General features: G+C 34.9%; 5 protein-coding genes and 1 non-coding gene across 7 annotated transcripts; 2 read left to right on the top strand and 4 right to left on the bottom strand.

The window, feature by feature from the left end:
* The first annotated feature begins 451 nt into the window (after positions 1–451).
* AT4G26240 (histone-lysine N-methyltransferase) lies at positions 452–3,028 on the top strand. The gene is made up of 7 exons (NM_118757.5): positions 452–721; positions 813–874; positions 960–1,043; positions 1,441–1,495; positions 1,907–2,042; positions 2,245–2,295; positions 2,399–3,028. Exons 1-7 carry the CDS (start codon positions 613–615, stop codon positions 2,496–2,498), a joined length of 597 nt encoding a protein of 198 aa, NP_567740.1. The 5' UTR covers positions 452–612; the 3' UTR covers positions 2,499–3,028.
* AT4G26230 (Ribosomal protein L31e family protein) lies at positions 2,718–3,772 on the bottom strand. Its single transcript, NM_118756.5, has 3 exons — positions 3,635–3,772; positions 3,404–3,509; positions 2,718–3,235 (listed from the first exon to the last, which is right to left on the bottom strand). Exons 2-3 carry the CDS (start codon positions 3,481–3,483, stop codon positions 2,956–2,958), a joined length of 360 nt encoding a protein of 119 aa, NP_194353.1. The 5' UTR covers positions 3,484–3,509; positions 3,635–3,772; the 3' UTR covers positions 2,718–2,955.
* A 242-nt stretch (positions 3,773–4,014) lies between these two features.
* Positions 4,015–4,086, top strand: AT4G26225. Its single transcript has one exon. It is a non-coding gene; the product is annotated as a tRNA-Pro (tRNA).
* Positions 4,087–4,185: 99 nt separating this feature from the next.
* AT4G26220 (S-adenosyl-L-methionine-dependent methyltransferases superfamily protein) lies at positions 4,186–5,983 on the bottom strand. Its single transcript, NM_118755.4, has 5 exons — positions 5,802–5,983; positions 5,280–5,370; positions 4,978–5,202; positions 4,740–4,871; positions 4,186–4,653 (listed from the first exon to the last, which is right to left on the bottom strand). The coding sequence occupies exons 2-5, from the start codon at positions 5,328–5,330 to the stop codon at positions 4,363–4,365; spliced, it is 699 nt and encodes a 232-aa protein (NP_567739.1). The 5' UTR covers positions 5,331–5,370; positions 5,802–5,983; the 3' UTR covers positions 4,186–4,362.
* A 13-nt stretch (positions 5,984–5,996) lies between these two features.
* AT4G26210 (Mitochondrial ATP synthase subunit G protein) lies at positions 5,997–7,626 on the bottom strand. 2 transcript variants are annotated; one of them, NM_118754.3, is made up of 3 exons: positions 7,481–7,626; positions 6,958–7,155; positions 5,997–6,577 (listed from the first exon to the last, which is right to left on the bottom strand). In NM_118754.3, exons 2-3 carry the CDS (start codon positions 7,137–7,139, stop codon positions 6,391–6,393), a joined length of 369 nt encoding a protein of 122 aa, NP_194351.1. In that variant the 5' UTR covers positions 7,140–7,155; positions 7,481–7,626; the 3' UTR covers positions 5,997–6,390. The 2 variants fall into 2 exon arrangements, with proteins under 2 accessions (NP_194351.1, NP_974621.1); NM_202892.1 differs by having other exon boundaries at positions 6,107–6,577; positions 6,958–7,150; positions 7,481–7,563.
* Positions 7,627–12,320: 4,694 nt separating this feature from the next.
* ACS7 (1-amino-cyclopropane-1-carboxylate synthase 7) lies at positions 12,321–14,309 on the bottom strand. Its single transcript, NM_118753.3, has 3 exons — positions 14,014–14,309; positions 13,618–13,913; positions 12,321–13,421 (listed from the first exon to the last, which is right to left on the bottom strand). Exons 1-3 carry the CDS (start codon positions 14,200–14,202, stop codon positions 12,563–12,565), a joined length of 1,344 nt encoding a protein of 447 aa, NP_194350.1. The 5' UTR covers positions 14,203–14,309; the 3' UTR covers positions 12,321–12,562.

The following is a 14,309-nucleotide window of genomic DNA, read 5'->3' as shown; positions in this document are numbered from 1 at the left end:
TGAAACATTTTAACTCTTGATAACGTTTTTTAAGGGAGTAATTGACTACGAAGATTTAAATCGAAAAGGATAAAGAAGAATGAATCTAAAAATTGTAATACATATGGAACTAAGTATAATTCATCATAAATATTTGCGCATATGGATTAAATCAGAGAGGATATAGAAAAATGAATCTAAAATGCTTAACTAATATGGAAACGAGGATAATTCATAATATTTATGTTTGCTCACGGATTAAATCGGTGCATTGAATGTTTGATTCATATGGCATATATTGCCATATGTGTTACCTTTCTGAAATATCCCTAATCCCTTAAATCATTCGTTACGTGTACTCTTGTAGTTTTGCGACCAAAAAAAGTAGTGTAACTAAATTGTTCTAGTTAGGCCCACTTGCGTTGAATTAAATAGCCCATTTATTTCAACACAGCAAACCAAGCCGGAGATAAGAAACCGAATCAATCTTGCTAAACTATGGGCTGGGCTTCTTAATAGGCCGTAGCTTAAAGGCGTTTTGGCTGGAGACACTTTCGTTGAAGAAACGATGATGCTCATTGAAGTTTTCCTAATTTCTCCATCTTCTACTTCTGCAATCTGAAGAAAAATCAAATGAAGAAGTTAGCGAGAAAATGGCGGAGAACTCGTCGTGACGAAGATGATGATAAGTTCGTCCTTCCTACTTCTGAAGACGTCGATTCTCGGCCTATTGATACGCAAGGTTTATTTTGTTTCTCTCATCCTCTGGAATTTTTGGCAGATTTGTAAAAGCAAGTTCGTAATAGTTTATTGCTATCACTGTCGTTTTACAGAGCAGGAGGAGTACGTTCGGTATCTTGAGGAAGCTCATGCTCAGCAAAGTCTTCAATGGAGGGTATGATCTAAGAACAATATTCAATTTCTGCAAAATTTTGAGGAGTTCTGTTTCTTAAGTAAGTTTGTGTTTATCTTTTGTGTAGAGCGTGTTTGTGGTTCTTCTGATCTGCTTTGGAGCTTTCCTCTTCTACTCCATTTTCCAGCAGTTCATGTCACCATGGGAACTGGTACTGATAATCTCTCCTTAAGTGTGGCCTTGTTCGTCCTTCTAGCAATTCCATTTGATTGACTAGTTTTGTTGCTTAAGTTGAATTGAATTCAAAGTTAAAATTCAGATCAGATCACTTGTCTTCAGTTGCAGCGATTTTGATCTTAGAAGACAAAGTTGGATTAAAACTTAAGAGTTCAGTTTAAAATTGATTTTGTTTTTTAACGATAGATTACGGATTTAGAGCTTTGAGTTTCTTGCTGACTATTGTGAGCTAATACACTTGCAATCTTTGTATGATACACTAATTCTGCCTGCGTATGGAGTTGCAAGCACTTATACATACATACACAAATGTCACGTTATCTACGTTCTATATTCCATGGGTTCTTATGGATGCCATTTTTTTTGAGCAGCGGTATCATGCCTACTTTATGGAAGATCTCAAGTCATGGATGGTCATTTCAGCTGGTTTGTCTTACATCTATGTGATTTTTTTTACTTTGTAGTCACGGTTTATTAGATTTCTCTTGCCATTCGATATGGTGGTACAGCCAATTCTGAGCTTGTGTGGAAGTTTCTGTGTAATATCCTGTAACAACATGGGAAAAAACAGATATGTTATATGCATATGAATCTAAGAGCATATCTGTTAGTGGATTAGTGTAGAATTAGAAAGAGTGATTGCATTTTGAGTGTTTTCGACCTGAGGGAAGTCAAATTGCGTCTTTGCTAGTACAGTAAGATAAAACAAATTATGGTCATACTGAAACCTTACTGCCTTCAGAAGACTTTGTTGCTTTATCTTCAATTCATTTTTGGCTTCGCATGTTATTTGATTACTAGAACAATAAATCTTTTATCACTGGATTTTTGGATCAGAGTGGATCGCTATCATGGCTTGCTCCCTCTCCATTGTCGGGCTACGAGATAAGAAGAATGATCATAGACGATGGTTCTGGTACTCTTGTGTTGTTGGATCTGCATTGACCATCTTTTGGCTTTATTACTTGCTGAGGTACACTAGAGAGTATACATTTCTTTTCTTTTCGATACAATCTTGCACTTCGCAAACTTTCATTATTATAATGCCATTGTTAGTGGCATGAATCCTTGTGTTAGTCGTTTATGCTGTATTCAACATGAAGGACATTTCTTGTCTATTCCTTCCATTCGTGCTCTTTGTAAATTTATGCTTATAAATCTCACCCGTGTTCTAGGCTTCCGAAATTCCGGTGGGATGCTATCTGGCTTCCGTTTGGGCCGCTTTGGTATGTGTATCTATCGCTTAGATATAACCTTGTGTTGTTTTATATGCCCCTGTGTATGTAAAACTAAAGTTTGCATCAACTTTTCTGTACTTCGAAATTGCAGTGGAGCTGGAATTTGTCTATACGTGGACCATCTTCTAGAGGAGTCATCTGAGGAAGTGAAAAAACTGAGGAACTATATGTATGCATATAAAGCACGGTAGAGAGATAATAGCTACTTTCAAACCTCGTCAGAGTGAATTTGTGATAGCAAGAGTGCAAGTTTTGACTCTATTATCCCCTAAAGAACATTCTTCTGTTGTTGTAAATAGATACGAAACTCTGAAGTTCGTTTTGTTTAAAAACTCATGATTGACTCGAACTAGATTCCAGTTCATACATGTAATACTCTTGATTTATTCAAGCAATTCACTTGAGAGAGGTGCATAAACTTATTCATAGCTGCAGATATTATCATGATCGAACCAGATGCTCAAACTTTACCGAAACAAGTGTAAGGATTGTTGAAGACTACTTACGACACAAGACTGAGATTCTGTCTCAATCGCATACTATGATTCAAGGCTTAAGGATTCAAGAAGATAAATGTTCTCTCCAATAAAGATTCGAAAAACAAAACTCGAAAAATCTGATCAAATGTTGTTGTTACTATAAGATAGTTTAATCCTCTTCTTCAATGATCTTAGTGCCGAGGCCAGAGAGTCCTTCAGCAGGGATTTCAGCAACAGTGACAAGAGAGAAGAACTCTTCCTTTGCATCTTCATCATCATTTCTCTTACGAGCAACTCGGACTCTGATTCTCCTCGGAGGACCTCTGATACCTTTGCTCCAAATCTGCTTGTTCAATTTAACATCCACTCTCACATCCTTTGTCCCCATTTCCTTCTCAGCAAACTTCCTTATCTCCTTGATCGCCTTTGGAGCCTTCTTCTTAAAGGTACTAGTTTTACACACAAAGAAGATCAAACATTTCAATGTCACAATCCATAGAGAGCAATCGAATTAAAACATTAGCTAAGAGCTCATTATCAACATTCCAATTCCACTATCTAACAGTAAAAGCTTTGAAGCAATAAGACAAAAGTGTTTTTGGTGTTTTGGAAATTACCAGCTATGAAGGCGTCTGTGAAGGTTGATGGTGTACTCTCTGGTCACCACCTCCTCTTTCCTTCCCTTCTTCTCCGACATTTTATGTTTCTATCTTCTCTCTTTACCTGAATATATCAAAACTCAAATTCAGTTTTGACATATGATCTTAAAGACGAGATTAGCTCATTTTACTTTGTCACAAATTTTAAAAAAGGAGATTAAGATAAGAAAGAGAAAGGGATGAGAGTACCTTCTTCTCTCCACAAATGCCGAAATACAGAGCCGGTGGTGACGGAGAAGGATGAAGCTTATATGCGGCGCTCTATAAGAAGAAGAACTAACCCTAGTTGATTTTATGGGCCTTTCATCTACTAGACCTATATTTTTATGGCCCAACTAAGTGTTTCTTAACTCAAAAAAAAAAAAAAGAGTTCCTTTATATTGTGATTAACGTCTAACGATTTTTAACATTTGATAATTTAACTTTGGATAGTTTTTTTCTTATTTTTGAACAAACGTTGGATTTTTTAACTTTGGGTGAAAATATCTTGTTCTGTTTACTGTTTATATCACAAAACTAAATTATTTAATATACATTGTATTAAAAGCTAGCAAACTATATATCAATGTGGGCGTTTGGTCTAGTGGTATGATTCTCGCTTTGGGTGCGAGAGGTCCCGAGTTCGATTCTCGGAACGCCCCATTCATTTTTTTACTTTTTATATTAGATTTTAGAGCAATGTTCAGAATTTGGAGTTTTGCCAAAAGACACAAAACATAAAATGAGTTGTGTTTCTTCGTAACTGTCTGTTATAATCTTGAAATTTGAAGAAATCCACAAACTTGATAGAAAAGGTTCACATTCACACAGGAACCAAAATATCACATAGAACAATAACACTCTTGCATCACAATAGCTCAATATAAAGGGCTCACAATCATATGACCCTAAAGATCACAAAGAACAACAATACTCGCTCAATATAACCTCCTGCAAATAGTGATACCATCGCCAAGCGCAGCTTGCGAGATCTGCACACGCTGATCAGCCGAGAGTTTCTTGTTCAGCTCGAGGGTTGCTTTCTTGACTTCTATCCTCCACTCGGGCGTGGACGAGTCCGGTTCAGCAACTGATCCTCCCCAGAGAGTGTTATCATACACTATGATCCCACCAACCTTGATCAATCTAATAAGCCTCTCATGATAGTTCCAATAATTCAGCTTGTCTGCATCCACAAATGCGAAGTCGAATCCACCCTCATTCACTTTCTGCATCACAAACATCAAAACAAAAAGACCATCTCAGGATACATACTAATTCTTTTTTTGAAAGACAAAGAAGTATGAAGTTGTACATTGTTTAAAAGCTCGTCGAGGGCTGGAAGAGCTTCAGACTCTTTGAAATCAATTTTGTGTTCAACACCAGCTTTCTTTATAACCGGCAATCCTATTTCATACGAGTCTCTATTCATGTCAATGGCGATAACCTGCAGAGCTCGTGTACCAAATCAGTTGCAGAAATGATACAGAAGCAAAACAACGAAAAACATCATGACACTTTTTCTTTTGGTTTGGTCATATCTATGCAAATACCTTGCCATCTTCTGGTAGCGTAAGAGCAGTGAGGAGAAGAGAGTATCCAGTGAAAACCCCAACCTCGATAGTCTTTCTTGCATTTACCAGATTCAGCAGCATCCCCATCAACTGGCCAGCGTCTGGTGCAGTAGCCATACCAGCTTGAGGGTGGTTATGAGTAATGTTCCTAAGCTCCCTGAGAACCTCTGGCTCGCGTGGGTACACACTAGTCTCCAGTATATACTACAACATTTTTCACAGAAATGTATCAGAGAAATGGAGAAGTGAACTAACGTAGAGATGAGTATGTAAGGACAAACTTTATAGAGCTCTTCACTTTTCAGCAATCCCTTGGCTTCATCCTTAGCCATTGTGTCTCACAATCTTCGTTCCTCAAACACTGTAAAGTCTCTGCTCAAGGAAAAAAGCATATATTAAATAGCCATGCTAATTCATATAATCTTTGCTTGCATAACTGAAGAAAACTACTACTGGTTCTTTATTGATTATGGGTTGCTGCAGTTTACAACTTTTTTCTGAAAGTGTAGATCTTTCAAGTTTTCAAGGAAAACAGCTTTAAACACTATAAGCTTTGCCTTGATAAAAGGCGTGTAGATTTTATCTGATTTTATCTTATCCAATTGCTTGATTCTTAGAACTAACTTCTTCAAAAACCAATTGATTGAGCATACAGTTGACTTATGAATCAAGTTTATGTTCACTATCAAAACACTCATAAAAAAAAAGAACAACTACAAAACTAACGATCCAAAATGATCACAAAAATGTTACAAAGAGAAGACTTATAGTGAGGACCGGTCGAGAGAGAGAGAGGAGAATACCAGATGACTGAAGTCTTAGTTTCCGATCATCCACTACAATCTGGTGTGATGGCTTCTACACCTACAAGGCTTGCTTTTATGCGAAATTGCGATAGACAAATGACAGAGACAACGTTGAAATACTCTGAACCTAATCGTATTTTCAGACAATTGTCAAAAATATAGGATTTTCTTCCTTTTTTGTGATAGAAGAAGAATGATACATATTACCAAACGGTTTATAATATAATGCCGTCTTACTCTTCTCTGGTAAGGTTGGTATGTGCTGAGGTTTCACGAATGATACATCTTACCAAACGGTTTATAGACTCTAAACCCAAGAAAAATGGTTATTCACATAAATGAAAATGACAAAGAAAAAACCAAATGGCCAACATTAGTCGACTGATATTATTAGAGCTAGCACGAGTGATGATGCCTCACCTTCAAAACTTTTGTGTATAAATTATCCAGAGAAACAGAAATTAACTTTGCTTCTAATGTCAGCAGTGAGATAGATAATAAGCCGCTAATTATGATATAAAAAGGCTTTTCGGTATTCAATGGATCTGAAACGCATGTTTGTTTATGAGGGGGTTGCTTTCTTTCTTCAAGGGTAGTAGCCGGTGAAAGTGAAGCCCCTTCCTACAATCTCTCCTGCACAGTACCACGCAAAGCATTCCAGACCAAAAAGTGCAGCTATTCCAGCATCTTCAACCTTCAAATCCGCCCGATTCTTCCATAAACCCTTCACGTGATTGACTTCCTTCCAAAATGACTCAGAACGCCCAGGAATGCTACGATCCATTTGAAAAAAACAAGTCAGTCATAGCAACAAAGAAGACACGCAGTTTCTGAATAACGTATCTAGAAACAGTGAAATGACTATTCTGGTAAGAAATCTACACAAATACTATACTCTATATAAGCAGGGGATTGTTAGTATCTAGTTCAGATGCAGCAAAGTAGAGACTGTAACTAGGTATGTGATGAGTTTCATGGTTCAGAACCATCAAACCTAGAATGTATAATTTCACAATTCTTTTATAACACTGCCCCTAACCAAATTTGATAACGAAGCAGGATTATCTACATCATTAGCGGGATTTCGCACAATTTCTTGTCTAACAAACACATCAAACGAAATCCAGGATCAGATGAGAGAGCGAAGACTAACCTAGCAAGACGAGTGTAGAGAAGCTGCTTAGACAATTCATTGCATTTCTCTATAGTAGCTGGCTCCTGGATATACATCTTGTTCTTATCCAGCAACTGTTTGTAGTAAGTTGTTCCATGCTTGGAAACAAACTTTGATGCTTCACATGCCTTGGATTTCAATTGTAGCAACTTTGATGCCATCTCTTAAAACTCTTCCCTAAGACACAGTTTAGAATTACAAATTAAAAGAGGACCTAACGGATGCATATAAAGGATCTATCTAAGGAATCCAATTCCATAAAATCAAATCGAATCCCAAACCTAAATCAACATAGTTCGACCTAACATCAGTCTCGACAAAATAAAAGCCTAATCATCAAATCTCAAGACCTCATGAACATTTAAATTAGCTTTTGTTGGTCCAAAATCAATCAAATGCCAGCGACCTAAAAGCGTAGATCTAGCACAAATTCCTTGAAGGGGATAAAGTGGAAAGAAAAGAGATGAAACTTCGAAACAAAATAAAAACTAATGTCTCTTACCTGGCTGATGTAACCGGCGACGGAGATTGTACTACCGGAGAAGGAGAGCGGGAATCGGATCAACAACAGAATCTCTAGGCTTGGGAGCTTTTGGGGTTTTGTTATGTCACCACTCTTCTTCTTGAGGTTTTTCCGATAATGCGGCGAAAAAAACATTACAGGCCTCATATGAGCCTTTAATAACTCTTAATAGCCCAATATGAAATTAGATTGATCAAACGTAGGCGAATCTTAAGAAGGAGGCCCAAATAATGTCAAATTTGAATTGAATTGTTAGGTCTCACCTCTCACGCATAGAAATATTCGATTTGTGTAAATTACTAAATTATTGGCTCCTATTCATAACCATTTTTTAGGAAAAGAATGAGTAGGAAAGTTTGTATTCCTCTTTGTTCCTCAGTTTTTTTTACCATTTGCAAGGTATTTTTGTTCCATTTTTATACATATGGGTCTTACATTTTTCCTCATCATTCCTCAAAAAAAAAAAAATGATAGAACAAAATTGTAGAGGAACCAAGAGGAACAAAAAAATAAAATTCGTTTTTATTTATTAAATAAATTTAAAATAGCTTTTATGATAATATTTATATTTAAATATAATATTTTACATATCTTTAGTATATATTGATATATATAAAAAAATTTATCAAACTTTCAATTTAATGAATGTTATGAATTTATTTTAAATTAGTATAAATAAATGTTTTAAAGTGAAACTTATTTTAACTTTGTAATATAATTGAAAATTTTACTATAAAATAAATAAATGTTTTGAAGAAAAATTTATAATATAAATTATTTTAAATTTATACAGAACTTTAATTTTAAATGAAAATAATAAACAAAATTCAAATAAATGATTATTTAGTAATTATTATATTAAATATTAATTCACCTTTTTTGTTACCATTTACCATAATCATTTTGTTCTATTTCTATGTTTCTCTTGGTTCCTACTTATTATCATTTTCTGTTTTTCTTGTTCTTTTTTGTTTTTTTCATTCATATTCCTATTGTTCTTTTTGTTATCACCTTGTTTTTCGTTTTTTTTGTTTCCTGATAAAATTATTGCCATTCCAAAACTATTGAGAAACAATCAGACTCATCCGTAATATTCAATATATTCAAGAGGAATAAAATAATGCAAACACTTGTTGTATGTACAAAGCGAGTAACAAAGTATATCTCACCCAACACCGTATTATAATTATATGTCATCTTCATTAAACACGCTAATCAAATATATTAATTAGTCATTGGATCTCATTTTTTTGCTTAATGATTAGCTAGCTATCATATACAAGTACTTGATTAAACACCGAATGCCTAATCTGACTAGATTGTCATCAAATAATACTCTGGATCCACTGACATGTGATGTCATGCATTTTTATCTTCTTCTCTTTTTTTCTCGTCTCACTAAAATCATCTAAACAAAAACAAAGATCACAAGCAATAATACACGTACGAAATCATTTAAAGAATTTTTGGAAATTCAGTTTATTTTTTGCCTATTTATTTTTAGTATATAATTCAAAGTCTCCAACACATACACTTGCAAATTTGAATGAAGTTATGATACGACGTGGGTACTAGACTACTAGTAGTACAAACCACTTGATTACAAGTATTTATTTTCAACTACAAATTCGACTTTATTAAATAATAAGTAAATGTACAGTCACATTTTATATCATCTGAATTAGAAGAACTTTTTGCAATTTTTCAATAGCAATGATATAGCAATCATCCAACTAATCTATATATGTAAGTGTGATATATCAATCTCTGTGTTCGGAATTAATGATGATGCCACAAAATTTGGTTATTAAAAAAAAAAAGTTTCTGATCAATGAATTTCTGTCCGTACTTTTTACAGATTACATACAATGGATGATATGAATTATTGAATTATCATTTAGAAAAAGAAAAAAAACGGAACTATACCAATATTCTAATTTAGTAATTACTAGAACTGATACAAACACTTTTAACCTAACCACTTTTGGGTCCAATATAAGTACGTGTATAGTGTGTAATGTGTATTTCCTTTTGACAATAAAGATTTATAGGTTTCGGGTTGTTGTATAGATAAGTCCATAAGAACATAATTGTGAAGCAGCTCGATCGTAATACGACACGAAGACGAGACCAATGTAGTAAAACTAATGACGACGTTGATGATTAGTTCACACGTGGGACTTGGCCAATGATTTTAGGCGCCAGCCTGTCAGCGTGATACGCGTGTGCGGTGGGGACTGATCTGACGGCTAAGATTCTTCCAGCTGTTCAATTGACCTTTGACCCTCAAAAAGTAGCATTGGGTTGGAAAATCCTAACGACCGCGACACACGTGTGGATGAGGTTTTTTATTCTTCACATTTTTGATTCTAAGAAGTAAGATTGAATTTGAACATTTACTATCAGAATACATAAGGGTAGATAAAAAAAAATTCGTTTAGTAGGCAAATCAATCACATTTGTAAATTTACGTACCAAAGAAAAACAAAAGAGAAAGTAAATGGCCTCATAATTCTTGAAAGAAGTCGTGGGGTTTTGATTGTATTTTGCATCATCGTGCGTTTAGATTAGATTCGGCATTAGTTATGAATGAAAAGGCTATATTTGATTCGTTAAACTTGCACTGTCTGTATGAAAAATGCTATTTTTATTTGAAAATATCATGTTTTTGCATGTTGTTGTTGACAAACGTACAAAAAAAAAAACTTTCTTATTATACGAAAGTTTGATATAAGTCTATCTTTGCACCTGTCACAAAACTTTTGGTACCAGTTGTCACAAAATTACAAATAAATTATTGAATCTTTTGACCATTACTATAAAATACACGAACGTACTAAAGTCAAAAGTATTCCCGTGCAAAGCTTTTGGAACTAAATATATAAGAGGCACCAAAATTCGAAGACGCCTATCACGTAGCCGGTTTTTGAAATGTATCATAATTAATCGGTTAAGGAAACTGGTTAGAATAAATGTGTATCTGTTTTATAATGTTATTGAGATTAATGATCAATTCATGCTAAAATTAACAAGAAGAAAAGGTAACTAGGTTTGACCCAAAACTTCGAGTACAAGAAATTGTATTAGATACGTAGATAATGACATGAGCATGTATAAAGTCAAAAGTAGTAAAGTACAAAGACATAATGAAGCATGCAAAATTAAGAGACTAAAATGTCAAATCGGTGATTAATTTAAAAGGATTATGCATGCAAAGTCTACTAGTCTTACATTCTTAAATTTCCTTGACGCTTTCGAAACTCAATTTAATAAGCTTAATTAAGGGGGGTTTCCTTTGGAAGGACTAGTCAAATCAAATACTACTTCTCCTAATTAGCTGTAAGTTGAAGTATTATAACATTAATTTTATACATAGCTATAAGCTATGTAAGTCAAAGTATGTACGTATATGTTTATTATTTGTGCATGACATAACGAAAGCAATAAATACTCATAACATAAAAAAACTAACTAAGTCAAAGTATATATATGATATGGATTTATAAAAATACGTATAAATTTGGAAATGTTGGTGCAATTGAAAAATATTCAGAATTCAATTGTAAATTTAGAGTTCGCCAGGTTCAACTTTACCTATATACTATAGTCCTGACTTTCGATCTAGTGATTTATCTAAAGCAAGTTTTTAATATAAAAAAAATGATGTATTAAACATGATTGGTTTAGTTCTAGGTGCATGATGTAAGAAATGTCTATAGTTCTGTTGCATGCAACTTCTATACCATAGATACCATTCCGGCATTCCCTGTCATTATTGTATAGATGAACTCATTCCAAATACAATACTGTATATTTATACACTTTTTAGAAAAAAATATGTGTGTTGAATACATGTAACTATAATTTGCATTATTTATATTATTTTAGTAGAGACCGTTGACAATGGTCCATTGTCTTTGCACTTAAATTGATTTGTTTTTATTCAACCAAGTGGTATACGACCTCGACTTGGCCAAGAAAACGAAATAACTTAGAGACTTTAGCTAGGAATCAACCATTTGTTTAAAATTTAATCATTCAAATTTCGTTATTGAAAATGAATATCTGGTAGACCAAATTTTAAAAATCGCCCGAATGATATCACAACAAATATATTTCTCATTGTAACGTACGGAAAACTTGAATGTGCACTTCTTTTATAAGCTGATTTGTTTGTAATTTAGATATTATATTTCGAGTTATATGATTAGTTAAAGGTTTCTATTATGTTAATCTAGAACAAACATCAAAATGTTTTATTTAAGAATATTTGTTACTGCAATTAATTATTTGGTTATCAAAATCCTAAAATTATACATGTAACCCTAAATACAATATAATAGTTGTTTCAATATTTTTTTGTCATAAATCGTCATAAATACCTCACTAATTGGTAGCCACACAAAACTAGTTCGATCTCATCGAAACCGTGTGTGTATTCGGATAACTAGTATTAAGAGAAGAAAAAGAACACATTTCTTGTTAGAGTTGTACAGTGACCAAGTCAAAAAAAGACCCGACCACATAACAACACTAACCTCTTTACAGAAAATTACAACAACAATGACATAACCATATTGAAATAAAATTATTTAGACCCATTTTCTGTATACGACAACAAATATTAACTTGACAAAAAAGTCAACAAATATTACATACAGATGTATAACCTTCAAGAACAATAAGTAAATCTGTATCTACTGTCTATAATATATTTGCGAGGTGTATCATTATCTTAACAATATAAATATATTTGTTTTTGCCGTACTTAAGTAATAGGGATAATTTTCCGATAGAGATGTTTCTGTAATGCTTTATATTTTAAAAAATTCGTTTATAACAATAAATATTACAAATCAACCTTGATGAACATGAAATTAACTTGCTTTGTCCAAGCAAGAAAACAAACAATAATATCTAGAAAAGAGAAACAAATCAAAACCCATTTTACATCAATGGGTTTAAATTAATTATCTTCTCTTTCCTAAAAAATTAATTACCCCTCCCCCATATATTTAACCACCAAAAAAACGGATTTACTTTACTTTTTTTTTTAACATTTCAAAACCTCCTTCGTCGGTCCATGAACTCATGTATTCTCTTCAACGCAATCTCCAAAGTGTTCTCACTCATATTAGCAAAACAAACCCTAAACCATCCGACCTCCGAGCAGTGGCACGAAGATCCCGGAGATATATTCAGGTTCAGCTCCTTTAAGATCACATCCCAAAGCTGGAGCTCGCCGTCTTTAGTTTTCTTTTCGAGCAAGAAACCCAAATTCATCCAACAAAATAGCCCTGCGTTCCCTTTCAAACACTCAATCCCTGCCTTCTTAAGCCCTTCCACAATGGTATCGTACCGTCTTCTAAGTCTTTCCCGGTTTATCCTAATGTACTTCTCCGTAAACTCCTCATCCGACAACATAGAAGCCAGCATATGTTGTGTCTGAGACGAGACAAGCGTGAAGCTCGACATCCTTCTCGCTGTCCGAACAACATTATCGTTGTACGAGTATATAGTTCCCACGCGGAAACCAGGAAGACCAAGATCCTTGGAGAGACTGTAGACGATGTGAACTCGTTCCTTTACTGACACGTCATCTATGTTTTCTACGATCTCGGCAACGCTTGTGAACTCGGAGGCATGGAAGACGGAGCCGGAGTAGATCTCGTCTGAGACCAAGTGAATATTCTTGCGTACGCAGAAGTCAAGGAGATCTTCTAGAACCTTCTTTTGGACCGTCGCCCCTAATGGGTTCGATGGGTTGGTTATGAGCACTCCTCGGACTCTAATGTTCGCGTCACGAGCCGTTTGGTACGCCGACTCTAGCGCCTCCGGGGTTATCTGGAAATGGTTCGAGCTGTCGCAGTGGATGGGTACTATTTTCACTCCGGTTCTCCATCTCAAATCTCTATCGAATCTGTAATGAAATAAATAAACGGTTCGGTAAATACAATGCATTAAATATCGAAAATAAAAGATTTGCTAGATTATAACTTTCTTTTAAATGGTGTTAGTTAGTTGCAGCTATTTCTTTGTAGTTTATCTTCATATATACGAATGACCATATTTCTTAATTTAATTCATTATATATCTTATTATAAAGTGTGACGTACCCTGGATAATACGGTGTGGGAACTAGAAGGGCGTCGTTAGGATCGGCGAGAATGAAAGTTAAGAGTTCGTTAGCGGCGGTGGCTCCGGCGGTGAGGACGATCCGGTCAGGATCAAATCTAGCTTTGCCTCCTCGAATCTGTTCCATGAAACTAGCCATGGCTTGTCTGAAAGTTTTGAGACCGTGGTAGTCTTGAAACAATGCGTTTTCACGGAACCCAGGAGCTCCTTTTGATCCCCACATCGAACCTTCTGGATTCTTCTTCTCCAAGTAAGTTTCAAGAAGATCAAACGAGACCTGTTTGTAGGAAAAAAATGATCGAAAGAGACAATTAATACATTATCGCAATATATAACAATTAATAAAAAAAAGTTGACTATATGAAAGATTTTATTACCTGATTCTCAGCGAGACCCATTTGGATGACACCGGAAGGGTTATGAGATTCGTCGTAAGGATTTTCGTCGTAAGCTTTCCAGCCGGCGAAGTACGGTGAGTCTTCGCCGTGAGTGTCTGAAACCGCCACTCGAGAAAGCTCGACGTTGTTGTTGTTTGATGATCTCTCCATCATTAGAGGAAGACCCATTTTTTTCTTAGAGCTTCGAACCTGACACGTGACACGTGACAGCTCTAAAAACACAATCGGAGAGAGAGAGGGAGAGAGGTTGAGAGAAAGAGAAGTGTGTTGGAGTT

Source organism: Arabidopsis thaliana, chromosome 4, assembly GCF_000001735.4.
Source record: "Arabidopsis thaliana chromosome 4, partial sequence".
In the NCBI taxonomy this organism is placed as follows: domain Eukaryota; kingdom Viridiplantae; phylum Streptophyta; class Magnoliopsida; order Brassicales; family Brassicaceae; genus Arabidopsis; species Arabidopsis thaliana.
The sequence above is the reverse complement of the archived record's forward strand: the minus strand, read 5'-3'. Positions and strand labels throughout refer to the sequence as shown.

Excerpts from the sequence above, each read along its gene's own strand:
- AT4G26210 (NM_118754.3), bottom strand. The coding sequence starts at position 7,139 with ATGGCATCAAAGTTGCTACAATTGAAATCCAAGGCATGTGAAGCATCA. Across the intron at positions 6,578-6,957 it reads CTCTACACTCGTCTTGCTAG|CATTCCTGGGCGTTCTGAGT; the intron begins GTTAGTCTTCGC and ends AATGGATCGTAG.
- AT4G26220 (NM_118755.4), bottom strand. The coding sequence starts at position 5,330 with ATGGCTAAGGATGAAGCCAAGGGATTGCTGAAAAGTGAAGAGCTCTAT. Across the intron at positions 4,872-4,977 it reads CGCTACCAGAAGATGGCAAG|GTTATCGCCATTGACATGAA; the intron begins GTATTTGCATAG and ends CGAGCTCTGCAG. Across the intron at positions 4,654-4,739 it reads TCGACGAGCTTTTAAACAAT|AAAGTGAATGAGGGTGGATT; the intron begins GTACAACTTCAT and ends TTTGTGATGCAG.
- AT4G26230 (NM_118756.5), bottom strand. The coding sequence starts at position 3,483 with ATGTCGGAGAAGAAGGGAAGGAAAGAGGAGGTGGTGACCAGAGAGTAC. Across the intron at positions 3,236-3,403 it reads CACAGACGCCTTCATAGCTG|TACCTTTAAGAAGAAGGCTC; the intron begins GTAATTTCCAAA and ends GTGTAAAACTAG.
- ACS7 (NM_118753.3), bottom strand. The coding sequence starts at position 14,202 with ATGGGTCTTCCTCTAATGATGGAGAGATCATCAAACAACAACAACGTC. Across the intron at positions 13,914-14,013 it reads TGGGTCTCGCTGAGAATCAG|GTCTCGTTTGATCTTCTTGA; the intron begins GTAATAAAATCT and ends TCCTACAAACAG. Across the intron at positions 13,422-13,617 it reads CCCACACCGTATTATCCAGG|ATTCGATAGAGATTTGAGAT; the intron begins GTACGTCACACT and ends ATTTCATTACAG.
- AT4G26240 (NM_118757.5), top strand. The coding sequence starts at position 613 with ATGAAGAAGTTAGCGAGAAAATGGCGGAGAACTCGTCGTGACGAAGAT. Across the intron at positions 722-812 it reads TCGGCCTATTGATACGCAAG|AGCAGGAGGAGTACGTTCGG; the intron begins GTTTATTTTGTT and ends GTCGTTTTACAG. Across the intron at positions 875-959 it reads AGCAAAGTCTTCAATGGAGG|AGCGTGTTTGTGGTTCTTCT; the intron begins GTATGATCTAAG and ends TCTTTTGTGTAG.